This window comes from Triturus cristatus, chromosome 7 (genome assembly GCF_964204655.1).
Source record: "Triturus cristatus chromosome 7, aTriCri1.1, whole genome shotgun sequence".
NCBI lineage: Eukaryota > Metazoa > Chordata > Amphibia > Caudata > Salamandridae > Triturus > Triturus cristatus.
Window position 1 is genome coordinate 707,921,005 of NC_140590.1, and position 13,351 is coordinate 707,934,355.

At 45.1% G+C, this 13,351-nt stretch overlaps 1 protein-coding gene across 2 annotated transcripts in view; it reads left to right on the top strand.

Annotated features, from left to right (window-relative positions):
• PDE6G (phosphodiesterase 6G) overlaps positions 1-13,087 on the top strand; it is a 239,416-nt gene extending 226,329 nt beyond the window's left edge. For both annotated transcript variants that reach the window (XM_085617370.1, XM_085617371.1), the window contains exons 3-4: positions 5,848-5,888; positions 7,657-13,087. In XM_085617370.1, the coding sequence (XP_085473496.1) occupies positions 5,848-5,888; positions 7,657-7,733 (118 nt within the window). In that variant the 3' untranslated portion in view covers positions 7,734-13,087. The remainder of the gene's footprint in view (positions 1-5,847; positions 5,889-7,656) is intronic.
• The last annotated feature ends 264 nt before the right edge of the window (positions 13,088-13,351 follow it).

Here is a 13,351-nt window from a genome sequence, read left to right on the forward strand (position 1 = left end):
GATGAAGTCATAGACCGCTATTGTTTAGGGAAACCCTCCTTCGGCGCCCAGGACTAGAACTAGGTAAAGGTTCAATCCTAAAAGGCTTGTTACTGTGTAGTGTAGGGGAGGTAATGTAGGTGAAAGGGTATGATGTTACCCGGGCCTATATCAGGGTACCTATATGAAACATAACAGTACTCCCAGTGGGAGGGGCAGGGTTAGGGTCCCCAGCATTCTGCTCTTATTTTCAGTTAGATGGTTATCTTCACTTTGTAATGAATGGGACGAGGTCCGGAGGGACCTGGGGGTAATCTGAAACTCTTGTATATGCTTTTTTCTACCAACCCAAAATATTTGTTCTTCTCACACTCCAGTATTAAGGGGCATGTGTGTCATTTGTACGTTAAACTGTGGTTATATATATTTAAAATATTTGAAATGATGCTGTCGGCAAGTCCCTTTTCAACTGTGAAATGCAAAAAGTTTAAAAGACATTTCTCATAAACATTTTGCTTTCAGCTTCCCCCGAATACCAGTGTAAACAAACTTCAAGTTCTAAAATGTCCTTACTTTTTAGCTGAACACATTTGAAGGGAGACGAGCTTCATAAAAGCTCAGTGTTTGTAAAGACAGTCTCTCTGTGGGTTAATTAAACGTAACCATTGACCAACTAGGAACAGACAAAAGGCTGCAGGAGAAAGAAATACAAAGATCCTCATTGCGACCCAATTTGTTCTTAAAATCTCTCCAGATGTTCAGGGCGTGCTGCAGCACCTTCCTCGCCTCTATTTCCCGTGCCGCTGTGCAGATGTTGATGGTCCAATCTCCCCTGACCAAAATAATAGATACAATCTGTGCTGGGGAACATTTATTTTCTAAACTTGATTCTTTGCGGTGCCCAGGGTTAACTTACATGGCCTTCATCCCATTGGAGGCACAGCTGCAGGGTGAGGAGTCATGGGACAGGAAGAGTACTACGTCGGACCACTGCGTCAGCCAAGGGGAGTAGTGGTGGAAGTGGAGGGATGGCCAAAGGAAGGCATCGCAGGGAACTGTCTTGTATTGATGGCAGTAGAGAAAGGAGAAGTCCTTATCAGGACTCAAGGATAGGTCCATGCATGCCCATAAGGGCCAGGTGCACTTCGGGAGGAGGGTGCCAACTCTGGTAAGATGCGCCACACATATTACATAGCATGACTAACGGCCCAAACCTCACCTGCCCAGAAGGATGAAAAGCATGGAGTTTAAGGTAAACAGGTCTGCTCTTGGCTTACATGCTGCTCTCCAATGTGACATCCGTAGATAAGAAACAACAGACAGGAAACTATAGCATTCCTGCCTCCAGTGTCAACTTAAGTATTTGTAGGGCAATTGTCAGGACATATTTTGGGGTCCGCGATACAGAACAATGTTGAGTTTTTATTACCCCTTTTCTACTATTTCAAGACTGCATGGTGACAAACAATATTGAATTCTATTTTAAACGTTCAGAAACTGAGTTTTATCAAAGCAACTAAAATGTATCTTGGCTAAGGCCAAAAGAAACCTTAAGATGACACTGGCAGAGAGAGAAAGTGGCAGAGGTATGCAGAGAGAAAGGGAGAGGTGGAAGTAGAGAAAAAGACAGTGGTGGAGAAAAAACACTGTTCCCGGGACCCCATGGAAGGTGCGGGCCCTGGGTAATTGCCCACTTTGCCCATGCCTTAAAACCTGCCTCTTGATTATGCATGAAGAATTCTACCCTTTAATAGCCAATGAAGCCACGAAACGAGGAACTCCACCTCAACGTTATTTCCAGCTACACATTTCAGAATGCACTTGAAAGAGGAGGACTGCAAGGGGTTCATCTCCTTCCTCACTATATAAGAAAATGGGGAGACTACCATTCCAAGATGGTGAAGCAGCATTTACATAAAGAGGCTCAAAATGCCACCATTTATTTGAAAGGACACCATTCCAAGATGGTGAAGCAGAATTTGCATAAAGAGGCTCAAAAGGCTGCCATTCATTTGAAAGGACACTCCACAGTCCAGTCAGAGTAATGCAGCACTCCTCCGGCAAACTTTGGTATGTGCTGCATCCAGCTGCTTCCTGACACATAGTTAGTTTCTTGTACTTTTCTAATACTCTTCAACTAGTGGTGGCAATGTGCCAAAACATAAAAAAATGTTTGTCCAACCAGCCCAGAGATTACTTTGCTAATGTGCATTCTAACCCTCAGTAAATTGGAGAGTGGTCCATTTGGAGGAAGTGAGCACGGAGTAGTGACCTAGAAGAGCACTTCCACAAATACACAACAGTGTAGATACAAGATGGAAGAATGGAAGCCAAAGTGAGGGCAAATGAGGGACAGAAAGAGAAAAGGCCAGGGTAAGAAGAAAAAACACGGAGAGTGAAAATTGGGCAAGACAGACGAAGGTAGATAACAAGAGAAATGAGGTAGAGCTAGAGAAAGAGTAAGGCATGGGTGTAGCTTTTAATTGTGTAGCATGTGCAGTGGCACCAAGGCCCCGGGGTTTGCTGGACCTACTTCACCCAGTTAATAGCGTTTTTTGCCACCAAACCCAGTAAAAGGGGGACCAATTTCCCTGCTGATGTTAGGACCCAACACGCGGTTGCTAAAACACTGGATTGGGTGGGTGAAAAGGAGGAAGAGATACGGTGGGGCTAAAATGGAAAGTGGGGAGAAAGAGAGAAAGAACAAGCATTGGTATAGCCAATAGGTCTCGCCTTTGGGACCTTGTAAGTGTTTAGCCATGCAACAGTTGATGTTGTTGCACCAAGGATATTGTGCTGCATAACTAAATACTTATAAGGTCCGAAAAGCGCGACCTATTGGCTATGCCAATGCTTGTTTTATTTTATTTTTTGGCCGATGCAGTCCAGCATCATCAAATAATGCTTTTTCCCGATGCTGTACAGTATCACCTAAAAGCATTGGCAAAGCCATGAGGTCCCGGCCAAAGGTGAAGCCTATTGGCTTTACCAATGTTTGTGCATAATGCAAATTAGAAAATAAATACTTTACAGACTTGTCGAGATTCAAGTGTGAGTTTGGATCTCTGCTCTCCTTCCAGCTGCTCCCGGAAGACTTGTGCAGGGAGTGAAAGGAGAGTTATGGGCTTTAGAACACATACTTTGCCATTGTTGATATAGATGATGCTTCAGCACTTAGGCCCCAGCAGTTAAACACCGAAATCATACACCTTAGTGCAATGATAAAGAAACACCCACCTCCCAGAGAATGGGCCCCATAACTCATCATGGCCAGGCGAACCAGGATCCAACCTGTGATGATAAACTTCCAGCAGACTAGAGGTGCAACAGACTGACTCTGCCACTGTGAGGTGATACCAAATAAGGTGTATTTATTTCATACTTCATAAAGCGCAAGTTAACCAGGGAGGTGTCAGCTCGCTGTACATCAGAACATCTAGGCAGCGTGCTAGTATCATCATCTTAGAAAGAGCCATCAGTAATCGATGTATGGAGCTGAATATAAGACACTGTTTGTCATTTAAAGGTCTTTCCTCTGTAGACCCATGGGGGGGCGGAAATCAGAAACGAATATTCCAGAGATTACACCGATTTTTAAAGGGAAAAGCTTTAGAGGTGGGAAGGAAGCTGACCATAAAGACGGGGACTCTTAACTTAGTGGATTCATGGAGAAGAAGAAGGCAGAAGTCCAGGAAAGAATGCAGTGAAATGATAAATGGGAAAGGAGGGAGCGCAAGAGGGAATGAACTACATGATAGCAAAGCGAAGGCTGGAGAGAGGTGAGATAATGTGAGAAACGTGGGGAAAAGGAGGGGCTCAGATGCTGATAAATTACCAGATGGCTACAAGGGTGCATGTGCCCAATATAAGTGTCAATAATATCACATAATATCAAAGAACTATAGATCCTTACCTTCGAGACCGAAAGCAGCTGGATAACACTGAGAGTGACGTCAGCCTTGCAGGGCAAGATCAAATCAGTTGCATTAAAGTATCAGGCCAGATTCTTATGTGCCCAGCTATGTTTTGGCATCCTGGAGAGGCTTCATTTCTGGTGCAGAGGAGAACTCGTCGCAGACAACCCACCGTCAGACAGGCTTCAAGCATGCTTGTGGTTGCAATGCAGAGAAGGTAGGTACAGCCCATGCTCTCGTGCTCTAGCAGCGATTGCTAAGGTCCTTTTTCAGGTCACAGACACCGTGAAAAGGGAGGCGGGCTGTGGCATCGAGTAGTCAAGGTGCTTGGTGACGAGCAATGGGAGAAAGTTCAGTGTGTCTGTCTTGTGTAACGCTTCCAGTGCAGCTGCTGAAGTGTGAGCAGCAAGCTTACAAAACACCAGACTGACATTGACCGCCTTCATCAGGCTTCAAAGAATACACCTCATCAGAAGCCTTCCCTGGCAGGCAGCTCTGCAGGTCAGTGTACAGTCTAGGTAGCAGTGGGATTAGATATGGGAGAGATCGGAATGCCAACACGGGCAAGGAACGTGACAATTGGCAAATAATGACATCCTATCCGTAGTAGTCAGGAGCAAAAGAGTGGTCTGGGAGAGAGGACTAAACATTTGGGGTGTAGCTATTATATTGTTATGCTTCCCAAGCAAATTACATTTTCCTAATTAAAAATAATACCTTATCTGTGGACCTAATTAAACTTGGTCTCGTTTCAAGGGTGTCACAACAGCACGTAGAACAAGGGAGAGTATAAAGGGAGTGGTGCTCGCACAGCCGCGAAAGTGATCACGTTTGCGATCAAGCGCGCGGCGAGTGATGCGCTTAATGAGCATGAGGAATGCCATATGGCGCCTCTGCTCAAGCACGCGCCCGCGCACATGCTATGCAAGCTGTAGCCAGCGGTAGCATTTTTTGAAGCCCTTACTTAAAGTCTCGCCAGAGCAGCGCAAGCGCTGGGTCAGGCGAGACCTAAAATGGGATAAGGGATTAGAAAATGTAAGGGAAAGAATCAGCAAGGTGTCAGAGACTGAAGGAGAAAAGACAAAAAATGGAAATAAAAAATGGGGCGTGGAAAAATAAGAGGGAAGGACCATTCTATAATCGATCTCCTGCCGACTTTGCCAGCTTTTAAAAACTTTTGAAGATCTAGCTGTTTTAATGGGTTATTTTGTCTTAATTCTTGGAAAGCGCTGAGATACCACGTTCTTCTACCATAACATAACACACTACGACAAAAAAACTGTGTTCATTATCAGGTGCGAATATACAATATGAGACTATTGTGGTGTTTTAAAGTTTTAAAAATTGTAGAAAAAGATATTAATTAAACGTGTTGCATCCCGAGTCGATACCAAACAGAGGATGCGGCTAGTAGATGTCTGCAGCATGTACGGGTGAGCCAGGAGAAAGACCCTAGGAGGAGGCTGGTAGTTCAGAGCTGATGAACAGAGAGGCTGCCTGGGAAGGGCTGAGACCTGGGAGGATCGCCTCAGTCAGGAGCATCCGCACGTCACATGGTTAACCCACCCACAACGAATGAGACGCTTTCAGGCATGACTTCAAAGGGGGCTGGACGAGGGTCGATGAGGTTAAGGCAAGCACGCAGAAGGAAAAGAAGAGGGAACTCGGTGTGTGCGTTTTATCAGACAAGGGGCAGACTGGGCCTATGAGGAAACGGGGATGTTAATGACAGGCCTGTGACTCTGTTGTGCCGACAAAAACATCCTTTGTTTATCAGGGAATTGTGGGCGTTCCTGTCCCCATTGTATTGAAAAAAACGCTTTATGGAATGTAAATGTGTCTTTAATAATTTTATGGTGTTAATTTCGATGGCTCTTTGAAAAATTATTTTAATTGTTACATCAGGTCCAGAAAAACGGACTTAATATGTGTCTTATCTTCCATGTTGCTGCAGGTTCGGAGACGACATCCCAGGGATGGAAGGACTCGGAACAGGTACAAGACCTACCAGTACAAACAGCATTTTTTTTTTCAAAATGACTTAACGAAAGTCTCCTGTTCCCCTCTGTTTTGCTTTTGCTCTTCCCAGTGCTTCAGTCTGCAACTCGTGTTCAGAAATTCTGCCGGAAACCCGTGCTTCACTACCTTACATCGAGGGTGCAAAGCTTATTGTTAAAAAAATGTGCAGGTGTGAAGCCTCAGCATCAGGAATACTCACCGGAAGATGTCCTCGTCTAGATGACTCGCTGGCTCAGTGTCTAGCATTGGTGAAAGGGAGGCAGGCAGTACTCGCATTGCCTCAATGTCTACAGCACCTTATGGGGTTGGGGGGGGAGGTGTGTGTGACTGTGTGTGTGTGTGTGTGTGCGTGCGTGCGCGTGCGTGTGTGTGTGTGTGTGTGTGTGTGCGTGCGTGCGTGTGTGTGTGTGCGTGTGTGCGTGCGTGCGTGTGTGTGTGTGTGTATACACATTCCTGGACACCTCATTGACACAATATATAGAACACACCTTGGGGCACACAGACACAAGTGAGTGCCCCGCTGTTTCCTCTTTTCTATACCTCTAGCACTGGTTGAGGAATATGAGTTAATGTGTCTCCCCTAAGGGTTCCTCCTCACCTCTATAGCTATAGCACTATTTGAGGAAAATTTGCTCATAGGAGAGCCTCCGAACCTTCAAAGCCAGAGCATTTTAAGCTTCTATTGAGCTCAGATGGGTTGTTAAGACACTGCACTCTGCCGGTTTTTAGTTCAGGCGTGCTTTCCTTTGTGTGCATCATTCTCATAACATATTTCACCCCTAAATAGGCTGGAGATCCCAGCTCCTAACGTTGATGTTCAAAGAAGAGTTTGCTGGTAGGATTACCTTTAAATTTAGCACCAAAGGCTGGAGGTAAACTGGATTATCAGGGAAGCCTGTAAATTCATGCCTCATTAGGTTGGTGCTAGTGAATCTGAGCATAGTCAGTTACTTGGCTTGTTGGCTTGCCCTTGGCTCTGTCCCAGCCCTACCGGCGCCAAAGAGACTGGGTATCTGGAATTACTCAATTTCCACATAGGAAAACCACCAATGAAAACTAGTGAGGAGTTTAAAAGTAATGTAAGGCAAGTCATCGATTTGTAAGCTGCTGAGGCACTGTTGTGCGGCATCCAATAGCGTATTCTATATACACTGAGCTCACCTTGGCAATTTACTCGGAAATTTAAACCAGGGCATAATATCTTGCAATCAAGTATAATGTTTAGTATTCCCTACTTTGCTCTCCAATGTTCAAACAAAAAACATAAAAGAAGCAATGATATTGATAAAGAGGTGGGACCGTGTTCTACTGTGCAACTTTTGTGAGCGCCTGCCTTGGTCTGTTGGGAGCTTATAAGCTGCTTCTATGTCATGTGGTTGGCAAGGTAGGAGAATCAGTCTCCAGAGGGATGCTGGGGATTAGATACATTGGAAGAGTCGCCCAGTAGACACGGTTACCACTGCATGGACTATGAGTACACCATCGTCTGGAGTAAGGGTCATGTTCTGTAGGACTTAGCCCTAGAAGAAGGTCAATGGGTGTAGCCTGGAAGAGAGTATGGTCCCAGCGGGGATGGTGAGAAGTGTCCCAAATTGTATTCAAACTTGCGTGGAATAAATGCAAGGGCATTGTAGCAGGTATAAACATGGGCAGAGCTGTCGAGCCTGTCAAGCTATGTCTGATAGCAACAGATGTTTACTTTCTTATGTGTTCAGTCTAACATCCTTTTCTGTCTCCTCTTCAGATATCACCGTCATCTGCCCCTGGGAGGCCTTCAACCACCTGGAGCTGCACGAACTGGCGCAGTACGGCATCATCTAAAGTCTGCACGCATCCCGGCCGGCGGGGCCTGCCCACCTCTCACCATGTTGCCCCTGTTCTGTAATGAAATGTAGTATGAGTAGGATAAAAAACACGACTTATGAAAGCGAACTGTCCATGGACAAAATCAAAAATACTGTGTCATTCCCCCTCACAAACAGATGTCACAAGATGGGTACATGGAAGGGAACACTGAAGGTACAGACAAGAAGGCCCCGTCCAGCGGGTGAAGGATTGTTTAGGTTCAACACAAGAGGATTGTGAGTCCCGTGCTCCCACTGTCACTTAATGTGATCCTGAGCAAGCCACTGTGTGCTCAGGTAAATCACCTTAAGATTCTGGAAAGTAGGCGATATATTTGTCTTACCCGATTCAGACATCTTCTGAGACACCCAAAAGAGGCAAATCTATAGGGCCATGTTTGTGTATGGAGCGAATCGCTTTGCTTGCAATAAATCAAACCCCTTTCCTCGCCGCTTTGCTTGCAAATGCTTTTCGTGCTTTTCCTTGAAGAAAAGGCTACACAAAAATCATTACTTGTACTAAAAGGTTTGCATATAGGTCACTGTGTGTCCTTTATGCACGCAGACAACGCCACCAGTTATTTAAAATAGCACTGCTCCACACAAGAACTGGGAAAATAAAAGTGAATGTTCCAAATAGCTGTAATACTAGATGTTTGTATATTTCTAGCAGACCTGCTGGTCAACACTCGTTACTGCCGCGCAACGAACACAGTAGCTACAAAGAGAGATGGGACCAGCTGCTGGGGGAACATTCACTTGCACTGCAGCCGCTAGAGCAGGGGTCTCCAGCCAGTAGCTCGTGAGTTACTATAGCTCTCCAGCTATCGATGAGTAGCATATAAAATAAGCATTGGCATAGCCAATAGGTCTCGCTTTTGGGACCTTATAAGTATTTACTTATGCAGCACAATTTCCTTGGTCAACAACACTAACTGTTGCACAGCTAAACACTTATGAGGTCCCAAAGGCGAGACCTATTGGCTATGCCGATGCTTGTTTCTTAGAAGGTGCCGCGACAGGGCTAAACCGTTCCCTTACATTCCGGATGTAATGCAGACTTCTTAAGAGATAACTCCGTTAACACATGGGGCGATGCTGTCTGAACAGACACTGTACTAGATGCCCTTGAACGCTGATCTCCCTGCCTAGAATCCACACCAGCAGCTCAGCGTGATCATTTGTAACTGGACTGTTAAATATTTCCAGTTTACTGGAGGGCAGCGGGGGCCTTACCAGATAGCGTGAATGGCCTCAAATTAGGCACTGCCATTGGGAGTGGGACAAACGCCCCAAGATCACCATTTCTGCTCCTACTGACCTATACTACTGCTATTCATCTGGGGTCACGCTTAAAGGACAGAGGGATCCTGGTGAAGACGAAGAGACAGTACCGGGGAAAGAGTGAAAATGGTGAAAAGTGTGGCCATAGATAGAGCGATAAACAGTAGTGGCAGCTGGATTTAGTGGCGGAGAGGAAGACGCAGTGATGGAGAGAGTATACAATGACACGAGAAAAAATTACAGGAATAAATGCATACACAGTAAGAAAGAGGGACAGAAAATGGAGTGACTGAACAAAATAAAGTGACACATTTAAGTAGAGAGGAGGACAAGGAAGGGAAGATAGTGGGAGGGTGGAAAGACGAGTAGGGTGAGAAAGAGGGCACGGGAGAGTGGGAAATGTAGTCGGAAAAGGATACAGTGACAGAATGAATAATTGAACGGAGAATAAGGACAGATTGTGACAGTGTGATAGCGGCTTAGAAGAGAAAGTGACGGGAGATAGGGTGTCAGGGGGAGCTCACCGCATGTACTCACACCGGTCACTGCTTCCCACACTCTCGCTAGGCCTGGTTTAATCTGCAGCTGCTCCACTGAAGGACAATGTCTGGCTCACCGATTCAGTACTATCCGGGCCCGTCTGCCTCCCCCTGCACCGCACAGCTATTTAAATATTCCAGCCCTTAAAAAGTTACACGTTGACATTTGTGCGCTGAATGGCGGTATTTAGCTCATTATAACAAATGTTAGCCACAAAACACCAAGCAATACCATGCTTGGAGCCATCTTAACCAGGATGAATCCACGAAAAAATGAACTGTAAATAGTATTGCAATGGGATGAACAGACGTTTAGGCACATCTTTGTTTAACTTAAATAACAAAAATGAAACATTCAATTAAAAATACCGTAGCTTTCATTCAATGCATGGGCTAAAATGAGCAAAGGTGTGTGATGGGGAGGATACATTCAGAAAACTCCATATTAAACATGAAAGTGAAAGCGGATTTCCAGAGCAGTCTCTTTTTCAAGGGGTACACACACAGTGGGCACAGTCGGCAGCAGGCGGAGGTGAGCAGTGGCAGAGATACTGGTGTGAGAAGCAGGCGCGAAAGTGATCGCGGTCGCGATCAAGCACGGCGAGCGATGCCCTTAATGAGCCTCTGCTCGTAAGTGCACGTCCGTGCACATGCACGCAAGCTGTAGGCCGGCCATGGTAGCATTTTTTGAAGCCCTCACTAAAAGTCTCGCCAGACCAGCGCATGCGCTGGATCAGGCGAGACCTAAAAATGGAGATTACCCAACACCAATTATATTTGTAGCTCTCTATGTGTTTCATTGAACATAAGTAGCTCTTAGTACAGAAAAGGTTGGAGAACCCTGCTCTAGAGCTAAGGAATACGCACATTTATTTAGCCTATCTGATACTGATGTGAAAAGAGCAAGGCTGACCTATAGGAACAGCTATAGATTTCCGAAACCAGAGAGTACAATAACCTGGAAAGGGAGAGAGTCAGTCACAGGGCAGGTGATCTTAGTGTAGGATTGACCATGCCCCAACTCTATTATCCTTTCAAAAAACTTGCAATCTCAAGAAATATGCAGGATTCTGTGTGAGCCAGTGTGCTTCCTGTTTAGACTTTAAAGTAGGTTGGAAGCAAAGAAGATTCCAGAGGAAGGGTTTGTGGATCTACAGGGTCCTACTGGAAAGGAGAGCAGCAGAGATCCTCGAGGTCCTACAAAAGGATCTTTGAGACCACCACAACCTCAGAGGTGCTTTTTAAGGGAAATGTTCTTCCCCTGGAGTCTCTGGTGTATGTTGTAGTGTTGAAAATAGGTACTCTCTAATTATAGTCTAACTGCATTTTTCACTGAAAACGTTTTTTTATAGCTTTTTACGGTTACTCAGTTTGACAAGCTCTGTGCTTAGCTTTACGCTATGCTTTGCTATGTCATCGGTAGAGCACTCCATTTCCCATGAAGGTATCCTGGTCGTTTTTCCAAGCATCCATGTACGTTTGGACTTGAAACGTCTAACTCCGATTGGTTAACGGAGGAGCTATGATAGGGAGTCCAAATGCTGCACTTCTAATTCCAATTCCCATGGGTGTAGCTCAGTTCAGTCGTTTTTTAAAAGGTACCCTCGCATTTTACAGCTCAGTAGGAAGAAGAGTGGCTTTGAGCTGCAGGAAGCCTCGAAGGCACCTATGTGGATGGGTGAGCAGCAATTTTGGGAGAGGCAAGCTAATACCAGTGCCACCATTCACTGACATTCATACAAAGGATACCTTCACAATGAGAGCAGAGGTTGTGTAACCCTCATTCACATCACAAGAAAGATGGAAACCATTTAAATGGCAGAGTGAAGGTGGTGCAGCAAATCTGTCGACCTGTTACAATAGTGACTCCCTGCCCGAGTCCCTGTTTTGCATTTTCCTCTAGTTTTACATTTTCCTCTAGTTGTACCTTTTCCTCTAGCAGTTCCTCTTAAGAGTGAGCCTTGCTACCCTCCCACTTACTCACCCTTCATTAATTTGGACAGCCACCTGTTTAGTTTTTTTAATTTTAAAAATACCAATTAACAATTAGGTACTCTTCCAACAAATGGAGTTAGTTGACAAAAAATCATTAAGGTGGTGGAAATTAGATCATGTGCCCTTTGACCCCACGACCCAGTCGCATTACAAGACATGACATCAAACAACCTCTGCTCTTTATATTTAAACCATGGGAATTAGTTTATTAAACACCGTCTTTTAAACAATTGAGGCACATTACTGTGGAGTGGCTTATAACAAATGCCACTGGAATTAAGAGACAGTAGAGGACCAAATTCATGTGCAAATTATGCGGCACGTGCTACGGCAGTTTATTTTGTTATGTTGTCATTTTAACACGTATTAAAGTTGCATGGGTAAATTATATCTGAACACAGAAATGAGCAGTTACACGTTTACCAGTTAACCTGCCACTCTGCAACAGCACGTTTCACTCTATTAGTAACTTTTAATCCGTTTGAAACTGAAATATGTTTTTGTTGAAAAATCTGAACTATTCAGCAGATGCTGGATTATGTGGCAAGTGCAGTACATCCATTAGTGTGTGGAAACACCGAGGCCGCAGAATCACATAATTCTATACAGACATGTCGAGCGGGCTACTACAACTGGAAGGGCGAAGGGACACTAATCTGTAATCGTCAGCAGACACATTGGTGAATGCACAGGGTTTGCAGCAAAGTCCGCTGGACTGCAAGCAGCCGCAGAGTAGCCCCTGCTTCTCCCACGATGGACCCATGACGTTCCCACACACCACACCCCTCGTATGGATACAGCCACGGTCCCGAGGTCTGTTGCTTCAGCACAGCAGTGTTTACTATTAGCAGCTCTTGTGTTGGTCTTGATGAGACAGTGAGTTTGTCTAGATGTACAACTAGTAGTATATTTGTATAATACATTCTGCGCTCTCAGACAGCAGCACACCCCGGCAAACACAGGAGGAGGAGGCTTGCCGGAGACCCTAAGGGGTGGTAGGGCCTTGGCCCCAATCTCTACACTTCTTGTGATCCCTTCCCAGCCACGGTAGTTCAGAGGTGTCCAATGTTGGTCCACGAGGACTCAATCACGCTTTATGTACACGACTGCCATTAAGATTATTTTCACGTTTAGCTATATCATACGGTTAGCCTGCAAACCTAGCATGGCACTTGCCCTCGTGGACAAACGTTGGCCAAACTTTGGACGCCACTGCTACAGATGGGCGTGAGTGATACCTACATGGGATGCAAATGAATGAAATCATGGCTGCACAGCAGTAAAAATGCACAATAATCAAATACCATTGTTTTATCAGTGAGAAAAGTTGCCATTTAATCTACATTGTAGGGAAGAGGATGAAATTGAGGCCAACTTAAAAAATAAATAGATCAGCTGTGTGGAGTCCAGAAGGAAGACACGTCACACCCAAAGCTGCTCTCGGCCAAGTATGTCCCTTCCATTCATGCTCTCATGTGTAATCGTTTCTTTAACAAATAAACTGATAACAAATCCTGCCCACGAAAGAATCTGAGATCATTGGTTGTAGTTTGTTTTATTGTTTTTGTTTTATCTCTTCGACTATTTAAATGTTTTATGTGTGCGTGTTACCATGAGAAGAAACGGGGCAATCTTAAACAGGACCTGCACCCGAAAGCAATACCAGAAAGAGCCAAGACCGGCAGGCGTCTAGAAATAGAGATGTCAGCTGTGCAGGTCTACATGAAAAGAGACTGATTTCGTAATATGGCCAGGTACAGCCGAGTCCCCCTCCTCC